The sequence below is a fragment of the Podarcis cretensis genome (genome assembly GCF_951804945.1).
Source record: "Podarcis cretensis genome assembly, chromosome: 14".
Lineage (NCBI taxonomy): Eukaryota > Metazoa > Chordata > Lepidosauria > Squamata > Lacertidae > Podarcis > Podarcis cretensis.
In genome coordinates this window covers 33,249,255-33,272,926 of record NC_137183.1, presented here as the reverse complement: position 1 = coordinate 33,272,926, position 23,672 = coordinate 33,249,255, and the positions used below count along the sequence as shown (strand labels likewise).

The 23,672-nt window shown below is 43.1% G+C and overlaps 1 protein-coding gene and 1 long non-coding RNA gene across 5 annotated transcripts in view; one reads left to right on the top strand and one right to left on the bottom strand.

Moving 5' to 3' along the window:
* Positions 1 to 23,672, top strand: part of LMF1 (lipase maturation factor 1) — a 171,336-nt gene that overhangs the window by 15,638 nt on the left and 132,026 nt on the right. For 3 of the 4 annotated variants that reach the window (XR_013832920.1, XM_079952516.1, XM_079952517.1), the window contains exon 3: positions 7,447 to 7,457. Coding sequence is in view for 3 of the 4 variants with exons in the window: in XM_079952516.1 (XP_079808642.1) it covers positions 7,447 to 7,457 (11 nt within the window). In the remaining variant the exon portion in view is untranslated. Of the gene's footprint in view, positions 1 to 7,446; positions 7,458 to 21,877; positions 21,933 to 23,672 lie in introns of those variants that run through there. The other variant, XM_079952518.1, reaches the window with a different exon arrangement.
* On the bottom strand, positions 1,025 to 3,704 carry LOC307202569. Its single transcript, XR_013832936.1, has 3 exons — positions 2,979 to 3,704; positions 1,259 to 1,536; positions 1,025 to 1,098 (listed from the first exon to the last, which is right to left on the bottom strand). It is a non-coding gene; the product is annotated as an uncharacterized lncRNA (long non-coding RNA).

Sequence of the window (23,672 nt, the reverse complement as noted above, 5' to 3'; positions counted from 1 at the left end):
TATGAGAAGCAACCTATGATCGGATTAGGATTGCTTTAACAAAGCTTGGGGGATTTGGAATTGAAGCCAAGGCAGGAATTCAAAACATCTTGTAGAGTTGGGGGAAGGTTGCTCTGTTGTTTTAGGATCTCCTGATAATGAGCTATGTTCATGGAGTGTACAGTGAACATTGGAAGAAGTACCTGTTGGATCTATTTGTTGCGGAAATTTGGCATCAAGACGTAATCTGTATGCATTGATCTTTGTTTTTGTTATTAATCCATGTGCGTTTAGGTCTTTATATTTGTGTGTGTGTGTGTGTGTGTGTGTGTGTGTGTGCATACAAACACACACATCTACGTGTGCATACACACCAAATCTGAAAGCTGTTTACAATACAAAATCAAAACTCCAAAACATATATGAAAACAGAATATATCTGCACATATACAAAATGCTGGATTGCTGAGCAGTACGATCCAGAATGGACGAGGGAGAAAGTGAAGTTCTCAGCAAATATCTAAAAGATGCTGTGGTTGGTGTCTGCTGGATAACATGGAGAGCGGAATAAACATTTTAATACTTTCATGTTTTGGATTGCAGTCAAAATTTCAATAACCCAGTTTGTGCAATCTGCTAGTCCCCATTGTGCACCTCACTGCAACTGGATGGTTGCAGTAGCTGCTGGCTTCATCCTGATCTCTGGTACTCCATATGGTGTGTTTTGGGTTTTATTTAAAGAAAATCTGGATTCTGTCAGTTATTCTGGTTGAATTCTTGTGCCTGTGAGATTGTTGTTATTACAGTGGTATCTCGGGTTACATACGTTTCAGGTTACATACGCTTCAGGTTACAGACTCCGCTAACCCAGAAATAATGCTTCAGGTTAAGAACTTTGCTTCAGGATGAGAACAGAAATCGTGCTCTGGCGGCGCGGTGGCAGCAGGAGGCCCCATTAGCTAAAGTAGTGCTTCAGGTTAAGAACAGTTTCAGGTTAAGTACGGACCTCCGGAACGAATTAAGTACTTAACCTGAGGTACCACTGTATGTATTTCTTTATACCCGAACTTTTTCCCTGATGGGACCCAAGGCGGCTTGTATATAAAAAAATGAGAACTGCTAAAAACATAGAAAAAACAATCATTAAAAAAGTTAACTATATAAATGTAAAAAATCTGTTAAAACCATACAAATAAGTATAATAAAAACAACATGGCACCAGCCCTTTCATTAAAAGCAGTCCGTTCCCAAAAGCCTGTTGGAACAAAAAAGTCTTTACCTGTGGACAGATGGACAAGGTGGAAGTTCCAAAGTCTGGGAGAAGCCACCAAGATTCTGATTTAGTCCTCCTAGTCTGATGTTGAGTTGAGAACAGACATTGGCCTTGTCTTGCTCATGAGGAGGAACCCCCCCCCCCCCAGTTGTACTGTGGATTTAAAGTGATACCATCAATTCTGTGAATTTAAAGTGATACCATCAATTATCTGATTTTACGTCTTTGAAAGTCAGTCGCTCAGACTTTCATGCTCACATCCATCTGGACCCGGGTTAGTGGCACTGAAATCAGAAGAATAACATACAATTTGCATGATGAGCCTTTTCCAGATAATGTAAACATAGACATCGAATCAACATCCTAGATACCATAGCTGGTGTCATATAGTGGACGAAAGTGTGATCTGTGGTTCAAGAGATCTACAGTTCAATCTTGCCTTAGCCATGAACTCACTTGCAATCCACTGCTTTCTCAGTCACCTACCCTGTTCCAATATGTGATAACTAGCTTCATCTGGATCCAACATATGGGGTTGCATCCAACTAAGTTCTTGTTAGAGGAGACCCGCTGAAATTAATGAACCTATCTATGTTAGTCATGCCCATCAATTTCAATAGATCTGCTCCACGGAGAACGTAGCTGAATGCAACCCTTAGGCCAAGATCCAATGTTGGGTCTACTTAGAAGAGACCCTTGGAAGAAGAAAAATGGACACAACAAGCTGAGTTCCAATAATTTCAACAAGTCTACTCTGAGAAGGCTGGATACAACACTTAATATTTAGGCAGTGCCTTTTGACTAGCTGACATCCTTCATTAACTCTGTAATCCTTCCGACAGTCTTGTAAAATTAACCTGTATTGCAGTTAAGTCTCACTGAAATTAGTGGGGCAGATCAGTCATGACATAAGAGTGTTTCAGTGAGATTGAAGTGCAACTAATTTCATCTAGATCAGTTGTTCCAAAACTTTTTTGGGCTACCGTCCTCTTCTTCCCATAAACTCACTCCCAGTGCCCCCTACCCTATAAAAGGCATTATTCAGAATAGTGGTTTGCATGACCTACTAAGGAAGGTAACAACATAAAAAAAATCAAAACAGTAACAATTAGTTGCACACTTACTCAAAATCCAGTTAAAACTACTTAGTTCTATTCATTCAACAAAATTGATGAACAGCTTTTCAAAGTCTGATAGGCATTTATACCTTGAGCCCCCCCACTACCTCCCGGGTAAACCCCCCCCCCCATGGTGGTACTGCCCATTTTGGGAACCATTGAATTTAGATCTAGTCCATGGAGCTGGTTTAAAAGCTTTCAGTGAAAACAAAAATAACTTCCTGTGCATTTTGGGGGCAAAAATGTGTTAGAGCCGCTTTTCACTTGGCCTGCTGCAGAAAGAAACTTTTCATCACAAACAACAACATAATAGGCCTTTGGCAATAAGCTTCAGAAATGCCTTTGTTTATCACGGTCCAGTCTATGGCCTTCGCCATTCCTCCTCCCCTCCCCTCCTCCTAATGGAAAAAAAAAGAATAATTTCTAGAAACTTAAACCAAAAGTTAAAGGATCTCAGGGGGGTCATCCTTCCTGTAGGAAGCAGATTTTGGCACCTCTTGCTGATATTGTGGTGGTGGTGGTTCTTGGGGAGAGACGGCCGGGCGTATCAGTTTCAAAGAATGCCGTGTGCGGCTGATATGACATATTAATGAAACGAAGATTAATACCATGTGACACTGCTGCTGCTTAGCTGTACAAGCAGGGGCTAACGCAGCTAATTGAAAACATACTCCTGGTTCACAAAATTATAACTTAGTGACGGCTTATGTCAGAAAGGAATAATTTTCATCCCATCTTGAGCTGCCTCTGGAGCGATCTTGGCCCCCTGGCCCTAATCCTGTAAAAGATCAAACACACATCCTAGGCTGGTTAGTGCAATTTCGGAAAGAGGCAAGCAGGAGCAAAGACTAGCATTTCAGCACTCCCACCCCTCAATAATTAAAATTAGATTTCACTAGTTTGATGCTATAGAAATGTGCCCTGAAAGTAGAGACCCCCCCCAAAAAAATAATAATTCTGTTGAGTAATATAGATCACCAGGTTTCTTCAGAATTATTTTGGGGCTTCATCTCATGCTAGTCTAACAGAGAACAGACCCATTGAAATTGATGGGCATGACTAACACAGGTTCATTAATTTCAGTGGAACTACTCTGATTAATTCTTAGTTGGATATAACCCAAATAACCTTGGAAGAGGAAAACCTGGGATATAATTATTTCTAAGATACATTTGGCTGCTGTGGTGTAGTGCTTAAAAGTGAGATACCAAGGCCCAAATCCCACTGCCATGAAGCTCACTGGGTGACTTTGGGCCAGTCCCTCTTTTTCAGTATAACCTACCTCACAGGGTTGTTCTGAGGGGACTGTGGATCTTCTTGGGCTCCTAGGAAGGGAGGTGGGATATAAATGTAGTAATCAGTGCTTTTTTGGTTTTAAAAGAACGTGCCAGTACTGTACTTATATATCAAGCACAGAGCGGTCAGGACCAGCACAAAATGGCTGCCATGGTCAGCAAAATTAAGATGTGTTGGCACTCTGTACTGGTGAACACTGTCACACACACAAAAAGCCATGGTGGTGACGATGATAATAATTATAATACTAAATAATAGCAATAGCAGCTCAGGCCACTTGTTGCAATGGCACTGTTTTGCTCCATTGAATTACGGTACTGCTTCTTTGAAACAATGAAGTTTCAATAAAGTGACTACTCAGATCTGACTGAATAATAGTAATATTAATAATAATTGATAATATAATACAGCACAAGGCTGCCTTCATGCTCTCTATCAGTTGAGAGGCAGGTCCTTCCTAGGGGAAAGTTTCCCACATTGTCACCAGGGTGCCTCCATTGTAACAATACTGGGGCTGTCAGCAAGGAGTGTCGGCTTTCTCTGCAATGTCCCTGGAAGTCTTTCCTCTCAGTATCTCTTCAGTTTTGTTGTCATTACTTATTAAGTCTCTCGGTATGGGCTTCCTGGAGGTGTCTGGTTTTTGACTTTAGGATGGTGGATGAGACTGTCCCTTGGCCTGATCCAGCTAGGCCTATTTTTAAAGTTTTATTTTAAGTATGTATCTGTTTGCGGGTGAACCCCAGCAAGAGATTTACACAGAAGGATAAACCTCAATAGAAATTTTACAGTAAAAATGGAAAAGAGAAGTGACTAAAGTGGAAATAAAGGAAATTTGAAAGCATTCCTGTTTACCCAGGCAGATGAATACTGTTCCTGGCAAGTCTGAGATCACTGGATAGAACAATGTTTTTAACTGTAACTGATTTTAGATGCTTTACATTATAATTGTTTTTAGAATGTTTCATCTGTTTTGTTTTTCCCCTCTTTGTTTTTATTTTTAAATTGTGGATCTGTTTGCCTCTCTTGGCCCCTTGGGGAGGAAGGGTGGGGTTAATAATAATACAGTAGTAGTAGTAGTATTAGTAGTAGTAGTAGTAGTAATAATAATAATAATAATAATAATAATAATAATAATAATTACTACGACTATTTGGGGAACTTGAACTTAGGTTGCAATGCTGTTAATTCAAGGGCTGAAACAAGTTGAAAGAGAAGAAGAGATTTCTAACTGTCTTGAGCAACTGTGTGAAATAGCTGCAAAGTTGTTACCTCCAATGCAGCCTTCTTCAATAGATGTTCCCAGATGTTTTGTACTGCAATTCCCATCAGCACGGCCATTTTGGACTCTCATCTCCCATTAGTCCCAGACAGCCTGGTTGTTTTGAACTACAGCCCTGGCCAGCAGTCCAAAATGTCTGGAGGGCATCAGGTTGGGGAAGTCCAGGCTAGTGGTTGGAACTCACAGTTCCCTAGAGACACACAATGACCCCTGAACAAACCAAGATAACCAAGCAAAGGAATTTGGTAGGAATGCTTGTTCTTGAATATAAATGGGTTGTTATTTGGGGACAGCAAACACAAGTTGTTGTTGTTTTAAAAAAGAGGAAGCAGGGAAAACTTTTATTTTAGTGCAAATGTTCCTCTTGTTTTTGAATGTGGATATTTGTAATTATAGGGCAGTTCTTTAAAAGATTGGGGACCACAATAAAGTAGATCCAGAAACCAGACAAGTGCTTTCGTTTACTACCCTTGTAAACGCATTTCCTTCCCCCTCTCCCCACCACCATGACCACTGTGGAACGCCAACAGCTTAGCAGCAACTCAAACCAGCTGCCCACGATGTTACTTAACCCTCTGAAGGGGCTTTCAACTTAATAGTGTGTCAGAAATTGATGGTGAACTTGGACGGTGCCTTGGTACAGCTTCACTTCTGATTAAATGGAACTGCTTCCAGCAGCTCTCCATGGGTTTTTAAAGCACACCGCTCCGGTTTTTATTTAATGTATTGTTTTGCTTGTTTATCTCCTTTTGTGGGAAGTCTCCAGTGGCACTGCCTTGAGTTCTTGAATGGCAGAGTGTCACAGGGACTGATTTTGGGTGGATGGGCACTATGTTTTGGGAGAAGGGGATCGTGTATGAGATTGGGGGGGGGCGCTGGTGTTGACATCATGGAAAGTGGGATTTGAAATTACAAGATAGTCAAGAGCTCAGAAACATTACTGGCAGTGGCTCTGTAGGTTTCAGACAGCGGGCTTGGGAGAGGCTGAAGATTGAACTTGGGCCTGGTCTGCAGGCTCTAGCTTGTGCAAAAAGCTGTTGCTTGACTGTTGATGGGGACAGACGATCGCTATCACATAACTGCACTGCTCAAAATTCTGTACTGGCTGCCCTTAAGCTACTGGGCCAGGTTCAAGGCTTGCATATTCATATACAAAGCCCTTAGACAATTTGGGTCCAGGCTACTTCAAGGAGTGCCTAATCCCTTTTATCCCTGCCTGATCATCATCTTTGCGGGAGTCACTGTTAGTAGCCCCTCATGGCTCAGATGCATGACCACCAGGGCTTGTGCTGTGTTCTGTATTGTGGGCCTAGTTTTATGCAACTCCCTTCAATTTGAGGTCAGACAGAACCCCTCCACCTGGTGCCTATTGTAGACTTTTCCTATTTCATCAGGCATTTTAATGGATGTTTGATTCTATAGTTTTAACTTGTGTTTATCTTTTGTATTACATTTTTGAAAACCACTTAAGAGACTATTGTGGCTAAGTAGTATGAGCATGGTTTAAATAAGAACAACCTGGGACCTGTAAATCATGTGCTCTACCGGTGAGCTACGGTCCTCCCTTTCAAAAACCAAACAGTTTGTTACATGGAAGGTACTAGAACATAGGCAGCTATGAGAGCTCTGAGTCACACTTTCAGAATGAAGATTTGCTCAGGCCATGCCAAACTTTTTATTGATAAGAAATACATTGGAAGACGTAAAGAAACAACTCCTAACAGTGCTTGATTTATAACACAGAACACAACTACTTTATAATATGATCATTGTCCTTGAATCTTCCTGCCACACTTGCCATCCTCTCCTTTGAGAAGCACTGGTCTAACTCAACATTGCCTGCACTGAGTGGCACTGACTCTCCAGGGTTTCAGGCTGCGAGTCTCTCCCATACCTACCTGGAGGTGCCGAGATTTGAACCTGGAACCTTCTATATGCAAAGCAGATGCTCTACCACTGAGCTATGGCCCCTTCTCCACAGGCATGTGCCAAAGGGCTTCCTGGGGGGTGGGGTGGGGAGCTGGTTTGCTGTTTGCCCCCTCTTGAGTGTCTTGTTTTCATTTGTTTATTGATCTTTTAAAAGAAAGTGTATTTCAGCTTTCTGCTCAAAGCCTTCAGATAACTTTGCAGTATTAACTAAGTAGAGGCCTTAGAAGAACATTAAAGCATTAACAAATGGAGTGTGTGTGTTGTGTTTTTGAAAAACAAACATAATGCCTATGATATGGAATCGCTTCTCAGCTTGCCACTTAAAAATGTTGAAAGTGGCCTGTGAATATTTTGTTCATTTGTTTAGACAAACTACTTACATACTTATTTACCAGAATAGCTAAGCTAAGCAGTTTGCAACATATCTTAAAACATCATAAAGATAAAAGACAATAAATACTAGGAAAAATCCGTATTCTAGAGCAACGCAATTAACAACCAAACAGATCCTATCATCATTGTTTTTTTTCTTACCTTGCATTGTAACATTTCCCCTCCCGTTTCTTTTGCAGGTATTCCTTTGGTAAGTGAACATAACTCAGAAAATCCTCAGTAGTTGTATTTTCGTGCACTTTTGGGGTATGTAATACTTTAAAATTTCTCTATTGCTATTCTTCCTCCCCCACTTTTTTTTTTAAAGGGAAATAGTTATAACCTTTTAGGACTTATGGACACATTTGCAAACCAGATAAACTGTTCTGGGCAGGCTCATCCCCTCACCCTACTCTGTTGTTGTTATTTATTTATTGCAATTATATCCCACCTTTTCCTCCCAGGAGTTCAAGGTTTCCCCCCTCCTCATTTAATCCCCACAACAACCCTGTGAGGTAGTTTAGGCTGAGAGGCAGTGACTGGCTCAAGATCACCCAGTGAGCTTCATGGTTGAGTGTTCTCCATGGTCTTAGCCTAACGCTCTAACCCATGGGTAGGCAAACTAAGGCCCAGGGGCCGGATCCGGCCCAATTGCCTTCTAAATCTGGCCCGCGGACGGTCTGGGAATCAGTGTGTTTTTACATGAGTAGAATGTGTGCTTTTATTTAAAATACATCTCTGGGTTATTTTTTGGGGGATAGGAATTCGTTCATTTCCCCCCCAAAAATATAGTCTGGCCCCCCCACAAGGTCTGAGAGACAGTGGACCGGCCCCCTGCTGAAAAAGTTTGCTGACCCCTGTGTCTAACCACTGCTCCACATTGAGCTATAATAAATTGTTTCTTTTAAGCTTGATTTCAGCAAAGGGGTGGGAACCCTGTGGGGATCAGGGAAGGCCTCTGTCAGCCCATGAGCACCCTTGAGCGCCACTTTGGCGACCCCTTTCTTAAAGGCACCTGGGGATGTGGGTGGGGTTCCACCTCAAGCAGTTCATGGCTTACGGAAGCATTCCAGAGCAGGTTCAAAGGTCCGTTGTCTTTTCTAGCAGGAGCTAGAACTGGCTAGGAAAGTGTCGCACTTTGGAAGGTTCACTGGAGATGCTGCCTGTTGCCTTGGCTCAGAATTGGGGCTGTATTCAATCCGAGCTGGCTTTGTGGTGAACCCGAGCAAAGTCTTATTCTGTTCTTATCACTTGAATTTTACACTTCCGATAGGTTATGCCAGTTTCACACCTATCTATAAGAAGCATGGTGTGCTACCCCACACCAGGAGTTCAGTGTAGGATCACCACAATTTTTTCACTCATTCTTTCCAGGGCATCCATTCATTGTTATCTACATGTGTAGACTGCCCTTTATTGTGTCGACCTGATCTCAGGGCGGTTTCCGTCAATGCACAAAAATACAGGGAGCAAAAATAAAGACAACTATTAAGACAGTCCAATTAAGCTGTGGGTTAAACCACAGAACCTAGGGCTTGCCAATCAGAAGGTCGGTGGTTCGAATCCCCGCGACGGGGTGAGCTCCCGTTGCTCCATCCCTGCTCCTGCCAACCTAGCAGTTCAAAAGCAGGTCAAAGTGCAAGTAGATAAATAGGTACCGCTGTGGCGGGAAGGTAAACGGCGTTTCCGTGCGCTGCTCTGGTTAACCAGAAGTGGCTTAGTCATGCCGGCCACATGACCCGGAAGCTGTACTCCGGCTCCCTTGGCCAATAAAGCGAGATGAGCGCCGCAACCCCAGAGTCGGCCACGACTGGACCTAATGTTTAGGGGCCCCTTTACCTTTTTAATAGAGCAACAGCATGAAGCCAAACAATTGGTGATGGCTACTAAGTTATTGCCAAAAACCCAGGAGAATGAAACTGGTTTTACCTGCTTGTGGAGGCCCATCAGGGCCTCTGTCATTCAGGCTTTCAGAGGAAGGGGATTCTGGAGCCGGGACTCCACAATACAGAAGACCCTCTCATGCATCACCATATGGTGGGCTGCACCTTGATGCCTATCGGACAGCACAGGTTTTGCTTGGTTTCCAGAGGAGCCATATGAATTGGTCAAAACTTGCACTGGTAGGTGAATTTGTAAGAAGGCATTTGAGTCCCAAAGCCACAGGACTTTAAATATCATATAGTAACCTTTGTGGTGGATGCTTCTTTGATGAGCTTTTGGTTTCAGCTTCGTCCCAGTGGCATGCCAGGCGGGCCTGTTGCCTCCTAGTAACTTTTTTTGGGATGTTGTAGGAGATTGCCACCACCATCCATCTCTGCTCACCCACCACTCCTGATTTCTGTCTTATGTAAAAACATGAGTAGATACAGCTTCTTCCTCAACTGGGTCAAGTCTTTGAGTCTTGGTTAATCAAACCCTTTGTACACAGCAGGCTTCTGCTCTATTCCTTCTGTTTTTGGATGAGATGCTTCTGAGTTGGGATTAATGAAATAAAAATGCCTCAAGCCTCCCCCCACGGTTCTTTGTTTTTTTGGCAAGGAATGCAGGAAACCCACAATATATTTTTGTTATAATAGAACTGTGGAACAGTGACATTTTGTCGTCTATCTGTTGTTGTCAGAAGGCATTTAAATATTGCTGAGCTTTTTTTTTTGCTGGGGGGAATCCCACTTTAGCGTTGGGTAGTGTTTACTTCAAAGGGCAGTCTTAACAGTTCCTGCTGGGATCCTTTGTACCCGCTGGGTGCTTCCTGTTCCCTTGCAGGAAGCATGGTGCTTGCTTGCTTTTTTATTTTTTTTAAAGCATATTTTGAGATTGGCTCGTATTTCAAACAAAAACCATCTTTATTAATAGTGGGCTATATTGAATGAAACCACTACTTGTGCAATGGAACTTCTCTCCTCTCCCCGCCTCCCCCAATTTGCTCCAGAGGGTTGGGGAAACCTCAGATCAGATTTTGTTGGGTTGGGGGCGCAGTAGGAGCCGGGAAGGTGAAGTTCTGTTGCGCAAGCAGAAATTATTTCTCAAGTGCAATGCCTTAAATTCGCCTTGTCATGAGGCCTGTATGGAACACCTGCATTCAGCAGCAGTCTACCCCTGAATGGGATGCCTGTGTTCTGCGGCAGACTGCCTCTGTAGGGAGTGCAGCAAGAGAGTTTCTTTTGCATTCTTGCCCTGCTAATGGGCTTCCTGTGGGTATCAGGTTGGCCACTGGGCCAGAGGGATCTCTTATTCTGATCCAGCAGGGCTGCTTTAATTTTCATTTTTTATTTCTGCACACAAGCCCTTTACTTTAGCAGAGATCCACCTCTGAATAACTGACGACATTCTTGGCCTTGTTCTTGAGCTGTTTTGCTAAGACGACAACCAGGGTGGTGTCTCTGGACCAGGTATGGCAAGGTTTAATGCTGTCGGGAGTGCCCCCTGGGTGAAATGGCCTCCGTTGCCCTCGGGGTTGGAATTTCTCTGCAGCGATGTCACTGCCACAAAGCTGAGCCCTAACCGTGTTTGTCATGCTCTGCTGCCCTTGACGGTCTCCCGTGGCCTGGCTTCCTCCTTGATCCCCCTATTCCTTGGGGAGAGAGGGAGGGAGAGAGACCTTCCCTGGTCCCAGAGGTGGAGCTTAACAAGAAGCACCTGTTTCAAAGGCCTGGGACACTTCTACCACAGCTGTTCGCAGTGTTCAGCCATTTCCTGGCCAGCTGGGTCATGAGAATGTTCTCACCACCTAGAGATCTGTTGCTGGGCTTGGGGTGAATCCACCCCCCGGGAAATGTCCTTTAATTTAGCCTTCAGTTACAGATGGTGGACCCTTTTTCCAACATTGAAATGCAACCCAAAGTAAGGACTAGTTTGCTCCTATTACTATGGCGACTATTAATGATAAAGTTACACATTGACTTTTACTTATTACAATTAATTTATTAATCGCCTTCTAAACCACTATCTCAAGGCGATTGACACATAAGATAATTAAGAAAGGCTAAAAGCACAAAATACATTTAAAACAGGACTAAAATCCTAACAAATGGACACTTGTGGTAAATATCCATTTATCCAGCTGGAAAAGCCTGTCTCAATGTGATGTACAGACTTACCATTAAGAACCACTAAGATAGTTTTAAAAAACAGTACAAAGAACAACTGAGGATAGGGTTAAATGCAATGAAAAAGGGAACTGAGGCAGAGACCTTTTCTTCTAGCTTTCAAAGTTTGTTGAAATAGAAATGTTTTCAGTTGCTTCTGGGAAGTACATATTGTTGTTGTTGTTGTTGTTGTTGTTGTTGTTGTTGTTGTTGTTGTTGTAGTAGTATCTTAATAGGGGTGTTGTTTCCAATAAACAGGAGCAGCTACACTTAAGGCCCTGCTCAGAGTTACTGTGGAGCTGATTTCTGAATTTTTGGGGACTTTAAGGAAAAACTCCAGCAGAAAGCAGTGACTTACTGGGTATATAAGAAAGAAGGCTTTCTCTTAAGCAACATGGCCCTAAGATGTACAGGGCCAGTAACAGATTGGCAACCAGGGCAAAACCCACAGCAAGTTCTGTGCTGGTAGTAATTTGACCCCACAATAAATTTTATGCAGTGGCAACAATGCACTTGGCAGTTTACAGGGAAAAAATCCTTCACCAACCTGCTACCTTCCAAATATTTTGGACTACAACTCCCATCAGCCTCAGCCCCTACCTAAAACACCTAGAGGGCAAAGTGTTAGCAATCTCTATAATAAGCTCTCTCTCTCTCTCCCCCTCCCTCCCTCTCTCACACACGCTTGTTCAGCCCTGAAGAAAATATAATATAAAATTTAGATGGAGTGAGGGGAGACACAAACAGGAAGAAGCAAGGCACCCACTATCTCTGATTTCCCTGGGGGTGGAAGGAAGACATTTTTGATTCAACAATCTTTTCCAGCTGGATTAAAAGGTCTCTTAGCAGTTCGTTTTGCTTTAAAACCTATCATCAGTTGCTTTTGGTACTGCTTTTAAAACTATCTTAGCTGTTTTTATGGTCTGGCCTTGAGACAGGAGGCGTTTCATAAATATTATTGTTATTGTTATTCATTTAAAGTAACAAGAAGCTTAAAAATGTATCTTGGAATCGCTTCTGCTCTCTCTTGATTCGGGGTCCTGTTTGTTTCTTAGCCTGGAAAGGGTTTTGTGTTTGTTTGTCGATAACTTTTTTTTATTTGTAGAAACGGGACAATTGGGCTGTTGATTATTCCTGTTGTCCGCGTACGACTGGGGGGAAAAACCCTGTTCCCCTTCTGCCTTATTAAATCTATTTTTCAAGCTGTCACTTAGCTGGCCTTTAGTGACAGAGTCGGATGTTTATATGGCCCTGGACGCTGCAGTGCTTGTTTCCAATTGTGCGAGCACCTTGCCCCAGCCGTTGTGAATTAAATGCTCCTCACGACCTCTTGCCCTCCCTGCTCTTAAATTCATGCTTTAAAAACAGCTTAATGAGGGGTTTACTGGCCCAATTGAAAGTTTTTATTAAAACCTATTAGTGTGCTAGAGTAGCCCGCATGAAGGAAGCAATTAGCCCAGAGCGACTCTTAACTCTCTTTCTCTCCTGGCCTACAGCTATGCCAGGTTTTCCGCTAAACTGTTTCCAGATTCAGCCTTAACCCGAAACGTTGCCATTTTTTTTTTGGTATGAGATTCATACCCTCTGGCTTAATTTATAGCTTTGTTTCCTTCGCTCTCCCTAACCTTAGTTCACAATGACATTTTGGGTTTTAATTTAATTAGAAGGGGCAATAAGAGGCTGTTCCTCATTATCTTGGTCTGTCTGGTTGCTGTGCATTAATGCAAACTTGCATATGAACACCCTTCCCAAAATAATAATAAAAAATTGGCTGGCATGTTTTTAAACCTCTGCCTCCAGATCAGGCAGAAGCTGCTATTTCCCACCCCGGATCTTATGCCTCACTTTCCCCTTCCACAAATAATGTGCTCTAAGTGGCTTATAAGTATTAAAGCAAAACGTAAAAACAACTGTTAAAACACAAAATTATCAAACAAAGAACAGGGGCAAAAGCCTTAAGAGACCCTCATCAGCAATCAAGTTAATAATTAGCCACAGATCAAAAGCATGTTTTAAGCCTTACAGCAGAAACTTAAGAAACTGACACAGGCAATTTTGGGACACATTTTTAATTTATTTACCCTAAACTGCCTCCTAATGTATCTTGGGGTCATAGAATATCCCCAACGAAGGCATCTGTGTTGTGTCAGGAGAAGAACATTTAAATCTGATTCCTGGATCAGCTTTTGTTTGGGGAAAACCACATGGGACATTCCACACCCCCCCCCCCCCGATTAAGTATTTTAAAAATGTACATAGGCAATTGGGGTGGGTGCATTTTCTTCTCCCAGGCCAAATTCGAATGTATCTCGGGCTGTTAAATTGCCCCCCAAAAGCCATGTCAGCATCAGGGCACTTAACTTCTTTCTTTGGTTCAGTGTTGTATAAACCAGACACATTGTTTTTAGTAAATTGGGTAAAATATTATCATATAACAATAATTCTTTATTTTTAGACCACCTTTCCTTAAGCCCACAGTTCAAGCATTATGAGGAAGATTGTAATAATGGAAATAAATAATAGTAGAAAGGTTGCTATAAAATCATCATAAGCATCATCACTAAAGGAGCCATTGTCGCACAGTGGTTAGAGAGTTGGAGTAAGACTTAGGAGACCAGGGTTCAAATCCCCACTCAGCCCTGAAGCACCATGGATTACCTTGGGCCAGTCTCTCCCTCTTAGGCTTACCTACCTCACAGGATTGTTGTGGAGATTAAATGGGAAGGATGAGAACCATTAACATCACCTTGAGGTCCTTGGAAGAAAAAGTGGTATATAAATGCAATAAAATAAATAACTTGCTGTCCTCCAAATACAGTGGTGCCCCGCAAGACGAATGCCTTGCAAGACGAAAAACTCGCTAGACGAAAGAGTTTTCCGTCTTTTGAGGTGCTTCGCAAGACGAATTTCCCTATGGGCTTGTTTCGCAAGACGAAACGTCTTGCGAGTTCTTGCGAGTTTTTTCCCTCCCCCCCTTTTCTAAGCCGCTAATAGCGCTAATCCGCTAATCCGCTAATAGCCGTGCTTCGCAAGACGAAGAGACTCGCGGAACGAATTAATTTCGTCTTGCGAGGCACCACTGTAATCCGCTAAGCCGCTAATAGCCGTACTTCGCAAGACGAAAAAACCGCAAGACGAAGAGACTCGCGGAACGAATTAATTTCGTCTTGCGAGGCACCACTGTATTTTTTGGACTCTAGTTCCTACCAGCCCCAGCCAGCATGGTTAGGACTGATGGAAGTTGTAGTTTAGCCACACCTGATGATTCCCCACCCTTGCATTACACACCATCCTTCAAAAGTGTAGTGTGCCTATTATTGAGCAGCTGAGCAGGAAAAGCATTTTTCTGAACTCCTTGTAGTCACAGGGGATTGTGGGAAAGGACAGGGAAAAATAATTAAACCAATTAACTCTCCCAGGCGACAGAGGGCCTTCAAGTTCTTGCTAGCTGCAATCTGCACGTATCCGCAGCTAAGTAACTATACATAATTGCAAAGTTTGGAAATGGCAGGAATGAGATTAATTTACATTATGCAGGACCCTTGTGCCACTAAGTCAGATCTGAAAAACTCTCAGCACAAACAAACACAAACTGCCCTGCCAATCTCCTTGGAGCTCAAGGAGACCAGAATTCAAAGCAAACAGTGTTTAGTGGGAAGGGAAAGCAAACAGATTTTGGATCTGTTTCCTTGCTCCCCGCCCCCATCAAAAACCATGTGCGCGATTAGCCGGAACTGATAACTTGCCCGGAAACAAATAATGACGAAATGTTGAGCCAGATCTGTCTGGAAGGCATTGGAACCCACTTATCACTGCTTATAATGCCTCAGATATGAAATGGTTATGTTTTACAAAGGGGGGAAAATCTTTTAAATCAAAACCTCAAAATTACATCCAAAGTGTTCCTAATTAGTCTGCAGACAGACTGCTGCTTACAGCCACAGGCTGCCCGTTGAATGCAAAGGACGGTCAGATCCTCAAATGGGCAAATTTGTAACCATGAGGTTGGTCACCTGTCCCGTGGCTGGCTGACACGGGAGCAAATTGCACTCAGGAGCAAAAGATCTCAAAAGTCATTGCCGCTTTTTCCTCTCAGCTGCCTCCATTTGCATCTGCTTTTTGCAGTGCTGTGCTTTGCCCCTTGAAATCGTTCGCATAATTGCTGCAATCACACCTGCTACTTTGCAATAATAGTTTTAATGGTAGGTTTTGCTCTCAGTATATACCCTTTTATCTTTTTACCCGAGCATGTGGTGCCTATCTAGCAAGGTGAAGCTCACCCGTTACCTCTCACAAGATGCGAGAGCCTTCTCAGAAACAGTCAGTGCAGGTTCTTGTTACCTGTGCCGAACTCCAGCACTCTTGAACCAAACTATGCATGGACGGCTGTTGTTTTGACAGCTCTGAGGTGGGCCATAGCTCATTGGTAGAGTACAGGCGTTACGTGTCAAAAGTATCCCTGGCAGATCAGGGAAGAAATAATGGGAAAGGCGTCTACCCGAAACCCAGGCCATTCCCATTTGGTGTGATGTAAGCTGTAATATACAGAACGCAGGAAGCTGCATTGCACTGAGTCAGAGTGTTGATCCAGCTAGCTCAGTTAGGCCATTAATCCACCTAGCTCAGTATTATATCTGCACCAGCATTGGCTCTCTTGGGTTGCCAGGGATTGAACATGGGACCTTCTCCTTGCAAAGCAGATGCTCTGCCACTGAGGAGCCCACCCTCGGAATTATAGCTCTGTGAGGAGAATAGGGGTCTCTTAGTAACTATTGGCATCCTCAGCAAACTATGGTTCCCAGCATTATTTGGGGGAAAGCCAAGACCATTTAAATTGGCATCATAGTAGGTAGTGTAGAGATTTTGCCCTTTCTGCCATGTTTGTCAGCTTCCAGTCTGGGCTATTCATTGCAAAGAGAATGTCAAATTAGACCCTTCATCTGATATTCAGCAGCAAATCTTACGTTCTTGACATTACTTAGACAAAACACACACACACACTCACTCACTTCATGCTGTAAATCTTCAAGCTACCTCTAGGTTTTTCATCATGATAATAGAGTTGTTAATATTGTTTTAATTATATTAATTGCCTTTTTACAGTTATATTGTACACAATATGTTTCCCCCTTTTTGTATTTAATCTGTGTTCTAATTTGTGTATCAGTTTGGGAAAAGTAACAACAACAACAACAACAACTTTGGCAAACTATATTAAAAGACATAGCAAGGAGTGTGTATATATCTCTTTTTTATTATAATATTTATTGAATTTTCCATTATGTATTATTACAGTACTTTTGTATTTTTTCACCTTGGTATTTGCTCAGAAGAGTGTGCATATATCTCATTTATTATTATTATTATTTTAAAGACTAGGAATTATAATTTATTGTTTCATTCACTCTTCCATATGTTAAATATTTGGAGTAATATTGATGCTCGAGAGCCTCTGTTGCTAAGTCCAATTTCCGCTGAAGGAAGCACTTCCATATTTATTTAAAACCAGTAAAGCCATTCAAGGTCATTATTTGGGTTGTTTTCCTCCGGACGGACCAGTGACACCTGTATGGTTTTAAGCAATGGAAGCCATCTGTGAGGAGGAAGTTGGGTTGCCATGGTGACCAAGTACTAACATGTACTGTGACAAAAGCTGAATGAACTCCAGGGTCATTCAAGTGGGTGTGAAGGTCAGGCCTCCTCATTCCGTCCACTGTGAAATGAGATTTTGAGAAGAAATGTTTATACGGGCTACGTATAACCCTGCCTCTCATTTTCTGTTTCCGAAAACAAGGGTGATTTCTCAAACTCTTCCTCCTCCTCCTCCTCCCCCTCCTCCTCCTCAGGCCTCAAGTGAATCAAGTATTGGTTTCTGGACCCAATCTAAGGCAGCTGTGATGACATTTAAAGCCCTATGTGACTTTAGGCCCCAAATACAGTGGTAGCTCGGGTTACATATGCTTTAGGTTACAGACTCTGCTAACCCAGAAATAGTACCTTTGCTTCAGGATGAGAACAGAAATCATGCTCCGGCGGCGCGGCGGCAGCGGGAGGCCCCATTAGCTAAAGTGGTGCTTCAGGTTAAGAACAGTTTCAGGTTAAGAACGGACCTCCAGAATGAATTAAGTACTTAACCCGAGGTACCACTGTATAGGAACATAAGAAGAGCCCTGCTGGATCAGGCCAGTGGCCCATCTAGTCCAGCATCCTGTTCTCACAGTGGCCATTCGGATACCCCTGTGGGACTCCCACTAGCACAACTGACTTATGATTCCCAGCAGCAGGCATTTTGAGGCATACTGCCTCTGACAGTGGAGGATATACAAAGCCATCGTGGTTAGTAGCCATTGGTAGCCTTTTCCTTCATGAATTTCTATGAAAGCCTTTTAAAACCATCAAAGATGGTGGCCGTCACTACTGCCTTTTGCCTGTCTTGAATCTTCCAGCATTTGTCTTCGTTGGATGGCCCAGTTAGCTTTTAGTGTTGCAAGAGAAAGGTAAAGGCTTCACTGTCAGCTTTCTCTACACCGCACATCATTTTATACACTGTCTTGTGCCTCCCGTTCCTCGCCTTTTCTTTAAACTGAAAAGCCCCCAATATTTTAACCTTTCCGCATAGGAAAGCTGAAAGGACATCTCCCCATGTATTCACTTGCCTGTTCCTTGACTTCTGCTGGGAAGCCCTGTTAGTAGTTCCTCTGCCTAGCAAGGTCCATGGTGAAGGGAGGTCAGCTTTTTGTTGGCAGGTGAAGGGACAACTTCTTTTCTCCAGGCCTGTGGAGGGTGGGATACATGGAAAGCTGCCTTATACCGAGTCAAAGCATTGCTCCATCTGGCTCAGTTTTGGTCTACACCAGGGGTCCTCAAACTTTTAAAACAGGGGGCCGGTTCACTGTCCCTCAGACACTGTTGGGGGCTGACTATATTTTGAAAAACATATGAATGAATTCCTATGCACACAGCACATATTTTATTTGTAGTACAGTGGCACCTTGGGTTAACTACTTAATTCATTCTGGAGGTCCATTCTTAACCTGAAACTGTTCTTAGCCTGAAGCACCACTTTAGCTAATGGGGCCTTCAGCTGCTGCCGCGCCACTGGAGCATGATTTCTGTTCTCATCCTGAAGCAAAGTTCTTAACCTGAAGCATGATTTCTGGGTTAGCAGAGTCTGTAACCTGAAGCATATGTAACCTGAAGCATATGTAACCCGAGGTACCACTGTACACAAAAAACAGGAAAAACAATACAATATTTCAAACGAAGAATGCAATTCACCTCAGGTGAGGGGAGGGAGGGTGGCCTTTTCCCCTGCCCCAAAGTTGGCGACATCAGCGCCACACCCACCCGGTGCCACTGCTGCCAGTGAGGAAGCACAAAAGCACTGGCGCATTACCACTCTTCACCCTTTCTCTCTTTATTTCAAATTTCCTCGGATCCCTGGAGAGCAAGAGCTTGTGTTTACCTGCGTGCGAGTGAATCGCTTTGTTCCATCCGTCTGAGAGTTCCCGGATACAGCAGCCCCTTTTTTTCTTTGCTTCCTTCCCTCAGGTGTGTGTCCTGCCCGGTGTGTGCACTCTCAATGCCTGGTTTGCGCTCTCGTGCCAAAATTCCAAATGGCCTTGCCACTAGCATGCGTGAAGGGCAACGGGCTGAAGGAACTAAGCAAGCGTGCGTGTGTTCTTTTCCATGGAAATGCCTCGCCACGTCGGGTTTAAATTGCCGCGCGGGGACTGACTGAGTGGGCGGCGAGGCTTCCAATTGGCTGCAGAAGCTTCCTGCAGCCAATCGGAAGCCTCGCGGCCTGCTCAGTCATTCCCTGTGTGCTGAGGTAAACCCGGCATGGTGTTTTGGCTGGCAGGCTGGATTTATGAGCCTGGTGGGCCCGATCCGGCCTGCAGACCTTAGTTTGAGGACCCCTGGTCTACACTGACTGGCAGTGGCTTATCAGCAATTCAGGCATATTTTCCTAGTCCTAACTGGAGGTGCTGGGTATTGAACCAGGGACCTTCTGAACGCAAAGCCTCTACCTTTGAGTCACAGCACTTCCCCTTTTGTTAGGATGGGTTTTGCAAGCTGTTTGATCATCGTTCTTCCCCCCTCCATCATCACCACCCTCAATTTTTCCCCTTGGTCTTCCGGCCTTCTGTTCTCTTTATTCCCTGAGGTTAAAACATGTGGGCGTTGAGGTCCTATGAGTCATTTTGATCATGGCTGGGATCTTTTTTTTCCAAGCAGCAAAAGGGAAAAAAGCACACGCTGAAGCAAGCAGAATAACAGTTCATGACTGATTTTAAAATCTCTTTGCAGCTCTTGGGAATCAGGGAGATAGGCTCAGATTTACACCCCCTAGAACTATAAGCAGAAGCTCACCTTTTTGTTCCTTGGCAAGGAGCCGGGAGCAGAACAGGCAGAGTTGCTCTAATTTTTTAATCCCCCCCCCCCCCAGATTTTGGAGAAAGAAATGTTCTTTGACCAAAGCAGCCAACCCCTCATGTAAAAATGTAACAAGGTAAAGGACCTCTGGACAGTTAAGTCCAGTGAAAGGGGACTATGTGGTGTGGCACTCATTTCACTTTTCAGGCTGAGGGAGCCGGCATTTGTCCACAGACATTTTTCCGGTCACTTGGCCAGCATGACTAAACTGCTACTGGTGCATGGAGGACCATGATGAGTTCCAGAGCACATGGAAACGCCATTTACCTTCCCGCTGCAGCAGTACCTATTGATCTGCTTGCACTGGCATGTTTTTGAACTGCTAGGTTGGCAGGAGCTGGGACAGAGCAACGGGAGCTCACCCCATCACATGGATTTGAACTGCCGACCTTCCGATCGGCAACCCGAAGAGGCTCAGCGGTTTAGACCACAGCGCCACTTTATCCCTCATGTAACAACATGCTCAGCCTGGGGAAGGACTGTAGCTCTGTAGTAGAGCATTTGTTTCCCATGCACAATGCTTCTGGTTCAATCCTTGGCATCTCCAGGGATGGCGAGGTCTGTCCCCAGTCTGAAATCCTGGAGAGCTGTTGCCAGTCAGTGTAAACAAGTACTGAGCTTGTTGGACCAATGATCTGACTTGGTAGAAGGCAGCTTCCTATGTATGCAGAGCCTTTCCATGTTAAGCAAAGTTCCACCAGATACTCTTCTCATGGGGGAGTACAAGTCCCTCCTTTCACAGAAGATTAACTACTCATGCAAATTTGGAAGTCTCTGCTTTGGCTATTTTAATTTACATTCTGTTTTGTCTTTTTTTAAAAAAAATAATATTTATTAGCAGTTTAAAGATTACAAAAGAAAAGAAAAAGAATTAAACAATACAATACAATACAAAAACAAAAACACCACACAACCCAAACCCTAAAACATTGAATCAACCAAACAAAACAAAAACAATTAAAAACACATCCATTAATTTCAATATCATAACTTTCGTTCACTTGTTTCAGCGACCACCTCACACCTCCCCCTTTTGTATTCCACTTCAATTAACTGTTTCAGCAATTCCTTTCCATCTTCCTCTGTTTTCTGTCCTGTAATTTATCTTAACATATTCTAACCTTATTTTTTCCCCCTTTAATACATTTACAATCTGTCTGTACCTAATTCCTTATAACATTTCTGCTAAAGCCATATAACTTCATTCCATCATTTTTCTAACATTCATTAATTTTACAATATTTCTGTAAATAATCTTTAAACTTTTTCCAATCTTCTTCCACCGACTCTTCTCCATGGTCTCGGACTCTGCCAGTCATTTCCGCCAGTTCCATATAGTCCATCAACTTCATCTGCCATTCTTCCCGGGTGGGTAAATCTTGTGTCTTCCAGTATTTCGCGATGAGTATTCTTGCTGCTGTTGTTGCATACATAAAGAAAGTTCTGTCCTTCTTTGGCACCAATTGGCCGACTATGCCCAGGAGAAAGGCCTCTGGTTTCTTCAGAAAGGTATATTTAAATGCCTTTTTCATTTCATAATAAATCATCTCCCAGAATGTCTTAATCCTTGGGCATGTCCACCAAAGGTGAAAGAATGTACCTTCAGTCTCATTACATTTCCAACATTTATTTTTGGGCAAATTTTTGCAAGCTTGACTGGTGTCATGTACCACCTATAAATCATATTCATTAAATTCTCTCTTAGGGCATTACATGCCGTAAATTTCATACCCGTGGTCCATAACTGTTCCCAGTCAGCCATCATAATGTTATGTCCAACATCTTGTGCCCATTTAATCGTAGCAGATTTCACCGTTTCATCCTGAGTGTTCCACTTCAACAGCAAGTTATACATTCTTGACAAATTCTTAATTTTGGGATCTAGCAATTCTGTTTCCAATTTTGATTTTTCCACCTGGAAGCCAACTTTTTCGTCCAAATTATATGCCTCCATTATTTGCTAATAATGGAGCCAATCTCGCTACATTCTGTTTTGTCACTCAGACTCAGCCAACGGCAGTTTCCCCCTGAGTAGATCCATTTTGGTGTCATGGAAATGACATAGAGCAAGTTTGGTGGCTAGATATCTTCAACTATCTTCAGATATCTAAAAAGCTGTCACATGGAAGATGGAGCAAGCTTATTTTCTGCTGCTCCAGAGGGTAAGATCCAAACGAGTGGATTGAAATGACAAGAAAGGAGCTTGAGCCTAAACATTAGTGAGAACATTCTGATAGTAAGAGCAGTCTGACCATGGAATCGGAAGGTGGTGGACCTGCCTTCACTGGAAGTTTTAAAAAAAGAAGTGGGATGGCCATCTGTCAGGGATTATTTTGTTGTGATTCCTGCATTGCAGAAGTTGGACCAGATGTCTCTCAGGATCCCTTCCAACTCTACAATTCCATGATTCTGTGATTCTATGAGCTACAACTCCCATCAGCCCCAGCCAGCATGACTAGATGGCCTATGAGGAAATGCTGCTGCATTGGGGACTGTTTTTACTTTAGTTTAGAGAAAACTGTATAATTTTACAGGAGTATATAAAATTATGTGTGGCAAGGAGAAATGTTTCCCCTCTCATAACACCAGAACCCACAGACATTGAATGAAGCTGAATGTTGGAAGATTCAGGAAAGACAAAAAGAAAATCATTTGTCATGTAGCACATAGTTAAATTATAGGACTTGCTGCTATGGGAGGCCACCAACATGCATGGTTTTAAAAGAGGATTGGACAAATTCATGGAGGATAAGGGTACCAATGGCTGCTAGCCACAATGACTATGCTCTTCCTCTATGTTTGTAGGCAATAAATGCTTCTGAATACCAGTTTCTAGAAGCCAAAGGATGAGTGAGTGCTCTTGTGCTCCGGTCCTGCTTGCCAGTTTCCCACAGGCATCTGGTTGGCCACTGTGAGAATAGGATGCTGGACTAGATGGGCCATTAGCCTGATCCAGCAAGTGCTTCTTATGTTCTTACTCAGTTCAGCAACATCTGTAGGGCTACAGGTTCTGCACAGTTATCAGTTGCACATTTATCATCCATATGTATTTTCCCAAACTGGGATTATGCATCTTGCAATTTCTGCCACAAATGCCATCATGTCTAGGACCCATCCTTAACCCTCCCCCCCCCCTTACACATTTTGGATGCTTTACACAAATGATCACTTGTATTCATTATCCTGTCCCCGTTACAATTTCATGCAATCTGTGCGTACCTCCCGTTATGAAATTCACCAGAAAACGTCATTATCTGGTGCTGGCTTACATAATCAACTTCAAAGAGATTGGCGTGGGCAAGATAATTGGAAAGTGGAGCTCTTTCATGGTGTAATTATTCATCCCGAACTTTGCATGGCTTTAAGATTTGCTAATAATGAATGTTGGCTTCCTGCATCCCTCCCCCCAACCCCCGAGGGGCTTTGTGGTTCTTCTGCAGAGCCAACCAAAAAAAACCTCACTCCGTAGCTTTATATAGGTACATAATATGTATGGAATAATTTATATATAGCAGAAATTGCGAAGACCAGGCAGAGAGGATAGCTTGTGTATATACTCTTGATTCTGGTGGCAAGAGAGTGGGATGCTGTGATCCATAAAACATCTGGAATTATTTACGGATCAGAATAAAGTATGTGAATTGGAACGTTTTGCATGAATGTGCTGAAAGCGGGTGTGGTTTTGTGTTGCATTTGTGTGTAGGGCACCTGGGGTGCACTTTTGGGGAGCAAGTCGACCTCTGTTGCCCAGGCTTTGGTTAGCTTCCATCTAAGAAAGCATCACTATCATTACAGGATTAATGCTGGCATTTCTCTCAGAGCTGTTGTGAGGATGGGGGAAGAAAAGATTCCCAAGTGGCCGTTGGACATTAAGTACTTATTTCCTGACGTTTACACCCCAA